Consider the following 9,460-nt stretch of genomic DNA (forward strand, 5'->3'; position numbering starts at 1 on the left):
CCTACCTCAAATGTGAGACTTTGATGATTCCCCATGGGCGGCCTCACCCTCTCTGAGGAGTGGATGGAGGGGGGGAGGTGGGGGGAGCACAAGGACGAGGGAGGAAGAAGGAACGGGGATCGGTATGTAAAGTAAGATTGTTTTAAAAATTAAAAAAAAAAGCCCAGGATAGCCTTGCCTCTAGATGTACAGCTGTTCAAATTCCCATAATCACCAAGTTCTGGCCAATTAGCCTTGAGGAACTGTGGGCATGGGAGAGTTCGTATGCTCAGTATATTATCCCCAGTGCAGCTCCAGCCTCACCACCTCCTCACTCCTCACAGTCTGCTCCATCTTTGTAGTCTGACCTGGCTGGCATGGAGGAGGTGCAGAATAGCAGTCTGTGGCTTCGGGGGCTCAGGGTGCTGGGGCCCTTCCCACTTCAGCCTTCTGTTTCCCCCCACTCAAGGCCAAGATCCTGTTAACCAAGCAGGTGGGGAGCTACCTTTAAGCCTAGCAGGCCAGCCACAGGGCTGGCTGTGGCACTACCAGTGGGGTTCCTACAGCTCTCATCAAAGCTCTTTCTAGTCTGACCTCTGCTCACCTGGAAAATAGGGATGTTGTAAGAGTTGACTGGCCCCATGTGTTGTGATTTTAAAAAAAAAAAAAAGCAGCCCACAAGAGAAAGATGCTATGCGGCAGAGCTTGCTTGGGTAGAGGGTTTCTTTATTGGGGGAAAGTAAATGGGAAAAGGGGGGGGAGGAAAAGGGAGACCGGCCTCTTGGGACAGGAGCAGCAGAAGAGAGAAGAGAGGGGAAGGAGAAACAAAGACAGGCAGAGAAAGAGAAAAATGGGAGGTGGGCAGGGCCTCTTTAAAAAGGAACTTAGTGAGTGTGCACAGGAAGTGTCTTTAGTGACTGCAGCTGAGGGTGTGTCTTGTCAGAACCCCAAGAACAGGCCAGTACAGATACCTGAACACTAACACTGTACAGATGTTATGCCCTCAGGTCCCTATGTGTGTCAATACCAAGCCTTCTGTCAACACCTAGCCCCCCTCATGCCACACTCTTCTCAGACAGACTCAATCCATGGATGTTAACAGTTGTTAGCTTAATCCAGAATGGAGACAGCCATGGCCAAAGCCTGGGGCACCTCTGAACCCAAAGTCAAACTTCCTCTCATCCCTGGGCCTGGCAAGTGTTCACTCAAACTGAATCTTATTTTCAAGTTAATAGCTTAAGGAAAAAAAAAAAAAAGAAAGAAAAAGAAAATAAACTCAACCCTAAGGTTGAGAGACCCTCCTGGCTGTTCTTTGATATTTGCAGACAAAGCAATCGGGCTGATTGCAGAAAGATTTGAAACCAGCATAATTAGGAGAAGAAATGTGGCCTGGCTGTGGTGGTGCACGTCTTTAATCCCAGCACTTGGAGGGTAGAAGCAGGTGGATCTCTGTGAGTTCCAGCCTAGCCTGAACTATATAGTGAGTTCCAGTTAGCCAGAGGTACACAGAGCCTCTCAAAACAAGAATGTCAAAAAGGGATGGGGGATGTCTGAAGGGACACTAGCCCATTCGAGCATGTGGCTTTGGCAGGCCTTGCCCTTCTCTCCCATTCTCTCTGCCTTGCTAAAAACCAATAGATTACATTCCTAAAGCTAGCCACCAAGGTCCATCCCCTTATTTGGCCACTTCCTCCTCCTGAGACTGACTACCAAGGCCCAGCTATTAAAGTGTTGAAGTTCAGCAATCAGAAGCCTCCTTTGTCTCACCTGATTAATGTGCCCAATTAAAACTAAACACCTCATTCTAACTCGGGGCTTCCTTTTTAAACCACCATGTGCCTCTGGGCTGTGTCTATCTTCTCTCTATCCAGAGGCACTCCTTTGTCCTTTGGGACAAATGCCCCTATCCCTTTCCCTTGTCCCCTTCCCCTTCTCCCTTGTCCTCTATCTCTTGTCTTTGTCTCTTATTCCCTGCCCTCTGTCCCTCTGGGGCAAATGAATCTTTGTGTTGAGTAACTTGGTCTTGAGGGTCCTGAACTGATACTGTTTGTTTCAATATCCACTGTGGGCTGTTCTAAAACTACAACCGAGTTTACAATTGGAGGGAGGGGTGGGGTACAGGGACTTGGGATGGCAGTTACAACATTGTCTGTCTGAAGTCCTCAAGCCTACATTCCTGAGTGAGTAACTTCTCTCATCAGACTCCCCAAGAAGAGGAGGAGAATAGGGAAATGGCCAGTTCTGTCACTTGTGTGTGATTGAGGCAGGATAGAAAGATAGGAAAAGTTAAAGGGACATTGGAAGGAAAGGAGCCCTTTAGGCTGGAATCTGACAAAAGCTTTTCACAGCTGATAGTCAACAATTGTCGAATAATTAATGTTTGCTACGAGAGTGGTCACTGTCATAAGAAACACTATTACTTTTTTAAAAATATCTATTCATTTATTTTATGTATATGAGTGCTCTGTCTTGATGCACAACAGAAGGAGGGATCTGATCCAATTGCAGATGGTTATGAGCCACCATGTGGTTGCTGGGAATTGAACTCAAGGACCTCTGGAAGAGCAGACAAGGGCTCTTAATAACTGAGCTATCTCTCCAGCTCCCACAATATCACTTTTATATAGAGCTGTTTCAAATGAGGATGTTAAATAGCAGCAACCTCGCGATTCACTGATGTATAGGCCTTCCTCACCCACAATCTTTTTAAGTATCTCATTGGAAACCCATACACAGTAAAAGACCTGTCTTAACCCATTGAGCAACCTTTGTGGCATTTCTGTTTTGCTTTAGATAGTCTCAACCCCGACTGGCCTCACAATCACTACACAGCCGACAATCATCCCATCATCTCAACTGGGAAAAAAGGGAGAGAAAGAGAGAAAAGGAGTTTCCTAGCAATTGTTTGGAATGTGGCTTGAGAGCCATTGAAATTTATACATGACTGCAGCTAAGATGCTGAAGCCTGTACCTATGCTTGGGCATGTCTTCTCCCGAGCATCTTTCCATCACTTCCTGTTCTGGAGCTGCACCTGTGTCAGAGTCTACATAGCTGACCAATTATGATAGTGGAGATCTGGGGTATTGCAGATCGGCAGCCAAGTTATCTTGAGCTATCTTTAGCACATCTCTGTGTTTGATCTAACAATATTAGATAAGTTCTTCTTGTGGGGTAATAGCCCACTGAGTCAGGCAGTAGCAGGCAATAGCCACTAGCCATAAAGAATAGCTTAGTACCGGCCTGATGGATCTGCTCCACACATGGAAATAATATGCCTGGGTGTGGAAAACCCACCCTGTTTCCAGTCAAACTCCCACATATATATCTATATCTATCTACATTATAACTATATTCATATATTTATATCTCTAGATATCTATTCTATCTATATCTATAATTATCTATGTATCTAATCTATATATCTATCATTATCTCTATAACTATATATTTATCTATAACTATATCTAATATATAACTATCTATATCTATCTGTCCCCAGCCCCTCCAAGTGTTCAGTCTTTATCCTACAGAAAGACTAAGGCCCCTCAATGTTCCAATAAAGCAGTTTTAGCCTGTTGAGATCCAGTCTGTCTGCATCTCTGTCTGCCTCATTTTTCTTACATCTGGTGCTGAGACCTGGGACCCTTTTAGGGTTCTCAGGACAGAGAGCCCTCCTTCTCCTTTCCCTGATGTTATTTCTACAGCAGCAGGAACCCCTATATTATAAGGCTCACTATGTAGGCTAAACAGCCACCAGTTCAACCTGACGCCTCTGGTCTTTTGTGGCCTCTGCCTCAATCAGTAGTGCACTCAGTTAATGCTTACTGAGTTAATCCTAAAGAGAGACACTTAGACTCCTGTTATGGGTGTGGATCAGGTTCTGGAGGCTACCCATGGGATTTCCATGTCTTTTCCATGAGGGTGGTTGACTGGCCACACATACTTTTGTGTGGCATGTCCTGATCCACCCTTGGCCTTGTTAGGCAAGTCCATCAGCACAGGGTTTTCTGGTGGGAGAGAAAGGCCTACAAAATCTTTGTTTCAAGCTGCCAGGCTTCTGTCTCAAGTCAGGAGGGTGAGGAGGAAGTCCACCCTCTTGGAAGTTTACAACCTTTATTACCTGGCCACAGCCCCTGTCCCTATCTGTCTGCCTACCAGGAGTCTATCTAAGCCCAGTCTTTCATTTTTCTCTGTCTGTTGCATGTGTTTCCTCACCTCTAACAAACACCTTTGTTGAACTGTTGATTCTTTGTGCACTGTTTGAGATTTCTCTGCTGCTACCTTTTATGTACAAGATCTCTCCTGCCTTTAAAATTCTCTCTTTTTTAAATGATTCATTTATTTTTATTTTATGTGCCTTGGTGTTTTGCCTGCATGTATGTCTGTGTGAGGGTGTCAGATCTTGGAATTATAGACAGTTGTTAGTTAGCTGTCATGTAAATGTTGGGAATTGAACCTGGGTGGGTCCTCTGGAAGAGCAGTCACTGCTCTTAATGGCTGAGCCATCTCTCCAGGCCATCCTTTTAATTCTTTAGCTGGTAGAGAAAATAAACCCAATTAAGACCCCTAGACTGCATCACCAGGATCACCTACCTGTTCAGGAATCCTTATGGAGGCACTTTCTAAATTAAGATTCTTCCCAGATGTCTCTAGCTGACATAAAGCTAGCCAGCACAGGGTTTTTGCATAGGCTATTCCTCCTCCTACCTATATTACCCAGAGGCTCACACATTCCTGGCAAGTCTGGATCCACCAACCAAGCCCAGAGGGACCTGGCCATGTAATGTAACTGGCCCTGAGGCCTAACTGGCTCTATAGACCAGCCTGGCCTCGAACTCAGAGATCTGCCTGTCTCTGCCTCCTGAGTGCTGGGATTAAAGATGTGCACCACCAACGCTTGTTGAGGCCCAGGTCTCAACCCAGCTTACTTGGACTGTATGCTGCCTTTTCACTCTGGTCTTGTGTGCAGCTGTTGTGCAGTTTCAGAATTTGGTACTAAAAATACTTTGTGGGTTAGAAGGGCCAACAAGGGATCTAGCTACTTGTGGGTGGGGCTAGTTAGGGCTCTGGTGGAGGCTCACTTACCATGTTGGAAGGGGTAGGTCCTGTACACTCAAACACTGAGAAAGGGAAGCCCTCTAATACACAGGAGGGACTTCAGGGAGTGGGGACATTGCCATCACCTCCGTTTCTTCACAGGGCCCCAGAATAAGTGGTCGTGTGGTGAACATCTATTATTTCATCTATTTGGGAGGAAGGTGGGGGGGCCTAGTATGAACCCAGGAATTTAAGGGTGGCCAGCACTGCTTTTGTCCCTATGTCCCTAGGACTTGGGGTTTCGAGAGCTTTCCCTTACCAATAGCTCTCCAGGTAGAGAGTTATTGAACGGGCCAGAGGTGTCTGCTTCAAGCAGTCCAAGAGCGCAAGCCTAGAACCTGCCTCTGCCTCCAGAGTGTCGGGATTAAAGTCATATGACATTATGTCTGGCAAAAGTAGCTCTTTAAGTTCTTCTGGGTAGACTTGCTAAGGGTTACATAGTAATTCTATGTTTTAAGCTTTATTTAAATAAAATGAAATGATTATTATTTTGGTTTTCTGAGATAGGATTTTGTTATGTAGCTCAGGTAGCATGACATAGAACTCACTATTCTGCCTCCAGTTTCTTAGTGATGGGGTTTTAGGCCCATTCGTAATTTTACATTCATTTATTTAGAGACAGGATTTCACTATGTAACCCTGGCTGGCCTGGGACTTTCTATGTTGATAAGACTGGCCTGGAACACACAGAGATCTGCCTGCCTCTGCCTTTAAAGTGCTCGGAATTAAGGCATACAACAACACATCCAATGACTGTTCCACTGTAAATACTAGCTTTACTGTTTCCCATAGTGGCTATGGAAATCTAAATCTGACATGACAGCACTTGTTACTGCTTTGTTTGTATAACCTCCTACTGAGCACAGGCGCTGCCTAGACAGAACTAGGTCACTGTAGTACTGATCTGACTGGACCATGATGGACAGTGTCTTAGCGACAGGATTCCCAGCATTTATCAGAATATCCAACACACAGTAAGTCCTCAATGAATGGTTGATTAATGACGTTTCTCTCTTCTACCAAAATTTCAAGTCCCTTTCTAGTCTGCACTTTTGCTGCAGCCTGGCTTAGAACCCTTGGCCGGGTCCTCCCCACAGCACACATCCAGAAAGATCACCACAGGAGCCCGTACATGTTAGCTGGACTCTGGAACTTTTTAGGGGCCTGTGGGTGAAGTGGGCCTGGGTTCTCAGAAGCTAAAGGGGGCGTCACTAGCAAACCTGTAAAGGGTCTGAGGCTGGCCCAGCATCTCGGGCCTCCCCCTTGCGGATCTCTTTGCGCCTCTTTTCATAGCGCCGCCCCCACGGCGATCTCGTGGGCTCTTGCTATTGGTCCTTCTCTAGATGCTGTCAAACGACAATTTCTGATTGGCCACAAAACCTCCCACGCCTCCATAGCAGCCACAACAACCGCCATGTGCTCTACCGTGGGACTTCCTCATTGGCCAGCCGTCTCCATACACCTAGACTTCCCGCTTCCTCTTCCCATTGGCTTTCCAGTCCCAGACTCGGCTCACCCGACGCTGATTGGCCACCGGGCAGTGAGGCGGGGCTTGGGCGGGTTAAGAGCGCGGCGCTGACCGCGCGCGCGCCTAGCATTTTCAATGGCCGGGCAGGGGCTGGCGGCGGGCTTCCTGCAGGTGCCCACGGTGACGCGAGCCTACACCGCGGCCTGCGTCCTTACCACCGCTGCAGTGGTGAGCGGAACGGCGGGAGGGCGGGCGGGCGGGCCTGGAGGCGCCATGGTTACAGACCCTGGCCCGCCAGAGGGGGTTAGGGAGGTCGCCGGTCTCTGGCGTCTTACACGTCTCCCCATCCTGCAGCAGCTGGAACTCCTCAGCCCCTTCCAGCTCTACTTCAACCCGCACCTGGTGTTCCGGAAATTCCAGGTGAGGTGGCCCTGGCTCTGGCACCTGTCAGCCAGGCTCTGGCCCTCCAGCCCCGGGCCTCACCGCCACCCCCACCTCTTTGCAGGTTTGGAGGCTCATCACTACCTTCCTCTTCTTTGGGCCACTGGGATTCGGCTTCTTCTTCAACATGCTCTTCGTGTATCCTGGGCCACGGGGGTGGGGTGGTGAGGTCGGGCTGGGGGGGGGTGTGTTGGGCTCGGAGTGGGGAAACTGAGGCCCAGTCGACGTGGCACTTCCTATACCAGTGTTGCAGGTTCCGCTACTGCCGCATGCTGGAGGAGGGTTCCTTCCGGGGTCGCAAGGCCGACTTCGTCTTCATGTTTCTCTTTGGTGGTGTTCTTATGACTGTATCCTTCCTGTAGGCTCAGTATTATTGGGCCAGGGGACACCTCCGTCTAGCCTGCCGTGACTCTGGGGTCTGACATGAAGTGCCCAGGCCAGGAGGGACAAACTTTCAGGGCCTAGCAGCTCTGTAGCCTAGATGCTCCAGCTAAGATCTTCAGTGTCCCTGCAGAGCACAACAGGGAGATAACAGGATAGACTGGTAGATTACAGGGACTCTGAAACATGAATGCAAGAGCCAAAAGAAACGAGCAGGTATAGGGGTTGATGGAGACTGGGTACCTGGAAGCCGCAGACAGGGCTTCTTGATATGGAATAGACCAGGGATATGAGGGAATCCGGTTAAAGAGTCTGAGAGGCACTGTGGGCAGCAGATGGCTCACTCCAGAGCGCCTTGACTCTGACCCAGCTGCTGGGATTCCTGGGCAGCCTCTTTTTCCTGGGACAGGCCCTCATGGCCATGCTGGTCTATGTGTGGAGCCGGCGCAGTCCTCATGTGAGGGTCAACTTCTTTGGCTTACTCAACTTCCAGGCTCCATTCCTGCCCTGGGCCCTCATGGGCTTCTCGATGCTGCTGGGCAACTCAGTCCTCACAGACCTGCTAGGTGAGCCTTGCCCACCCTTCCCACTCACCCCAGGGCAGCTGGGACACACACATCCCTTCCCCCTGCACCAGGCCCCTCTCCCACAAACATCCCAAACTCCTCCTGTCCCAACTCCTGTTCTGTCCTTAAAGCCCTTCAAGCAATCCAGCTGGCCACAGGATTTGCATCTGTGGTTCACCTGCAGATATTAGCATGGGTCCTGCCTGGCCATGGTTAGTTTCTGCTTCCTGGCTGCTAATCACACAGTATTCTCAGGCCCCTAGTCCCTCCCCCCCCCCCCCCTTTATGCCTTTCAAAGCCAGTTCTGATCTTACCCTGAGCTGGCAGATAATGGGACTTGTGCTCTGGAACCTGGGGTTATCCTGAGCTGTGACAGATGGCTCTGCCAGCCTTTGCATTTCTTTCAGGGATTGTTGTGGGTCACATCTACTACTTCCTAGAAGATGTCTTTCCCAACCAGCCTGGAGGCAAGAGACTGCTGCTGACCCCCAACTTCCTGTGAGTATTGGACAACTGTTTTCCCTCCCTCAGGAGGTAGTCTACCTACTCCAGGGGGGAACTTGTGTTTACCACAGCTCAGTATAATTGTCCCATCCCCACAGGAAGCTACTACTAGACGACCCTCAGGAGGACCCCAATTACCTGCCCCTTCCAGAAGAGCAACCAGAGCCCTAACTGCAGCTCTTGGAGCAGTAAGCCTACCTGGTCAGCCTGAGGCTTCTGGCAGGGCTCTACCTTCTACAGCCAAACAACCCATCTAGAAGGCTGGTCCCAACGATGGGTGCCTCAGCCAGCAACACCCTCCACTCCTCTGTACCATCTCTCTGCTCACTGTAGGTGGTAGGACATGGGGCCCAGAGTGGTTGACTGCCTACGGATGCCTAGCAGAGCTCTAACTCACCAACTACAGACCCACAGTTCTCATTTTCATGCTGCCAGTGCCTTGAAGGAGCACCGGAACATGTCCTAAGCATCCACGATCATGCCCAGCCTACAGGTACCCTGGCTGCGGTACCTGTGGGCAATGCCCATCCTCCTAGGTTCTGTCCTCCTTTAAAGCAGGTCTTCATGGTCTTCTCTGGGCTCAGATGCAAAGAACAAGTTTGGTCCTCTACTGCTCTGGGAGCCCAGAACCTGAGCTCCATGTTACTAGCACCCTGTGTATAGAGGAAGTTCTGGGACATTCTGTTTGCTGAAGGCCTGAGAGTCCTTCCTACCCGCATCTCCTCTGAACCGAGGATGTCAATGTGGCCAGTTTTCCTTGATGCTCTACATGTGCCCCACTGGGGTTTACTCCTTATGCCCAAGAGCATGGGAGTTCCCCAAACCACTGCCTATTGTTTCTATGGTAACAAAAATGTTTTCTACTGAGTCTGATTCAATTTTGTAGTGAAACCTGGTGGAGCCAAAGCTGTGTTGCTGTGTGGAGTGGAGAAGTTTACAGCAGGCAGGGTCTAGGGGTATGGGGGGGAGGGGCGGGCCACTCCTTAGGAATGACCCACTAAGAGACAGCAGCAGACTGTAGCT

General features: G+C 49.4%; 1 protein-coding gene across 3 annotated transcripts; it reads left to right on the forward strand.

Moving 5' to 3' along the window:
• The first annotated feature begins 6,486 nt into the window (after positions 1 to 6,486).
• Derl3 (derlin 3) lies at positions 6,487 to 9,310 on the forward strand. Of its 3 annotated transcripts, none has more exons than XM_051186926.1 (7): positions 6,487 to 6,773; positions 6,900 to 6,965; positions 7,051 to 7,124; positions 7,240 to 7,333; positions 7,861 to 7,933; positions 8,341 to 8,431; positions 8,536 to 9,310. In XM_051186926.1, exons 1-7 carry the CDS (start codon positions 6,681 to 6,683, stop codon positions 8,606 to 8,608), a joined length of 564 nt encoding a protein of 187 aa, XP_051042883.1. In that variant the 5' UTR covers positions 6,487 to 6,680; the 3' UTR covers positions 8,609 to 9,310. The 3 variants fall into 3 exon arrangements, with proteins under 3 accessions (XP_051042883.1, XP_051042882.1, XP_051042880.1); XM_051186925.1 differs by having other exon boundaries at positions 6,491 to 6,773; positions 6,903 to 6,965; positions 7,738 to 7,933; XM_051186923.1 differs by having other exon boundaries at positions 6,494 to 6,773; positions 7,738 to 7,933.
• The last annotated feature ends 150 nt before the right edge of the window (positions 9,311 to 9,460 follow it).

Source organism: Phodopus roborovskii, unplaced genomic scaffold (genome assembly GCF_943737965.1).
Source record: "Phodopus roborovskii unplaced genomic scaffold, PHOROB, whole genome shotgun sequence".
NCBI classification, from domain to species: Eukaryota; Metazoa; Chordata; class Mammalia; order Rodentia; family Cricetidae; genus Phodopus; species Phodopus roborovskii.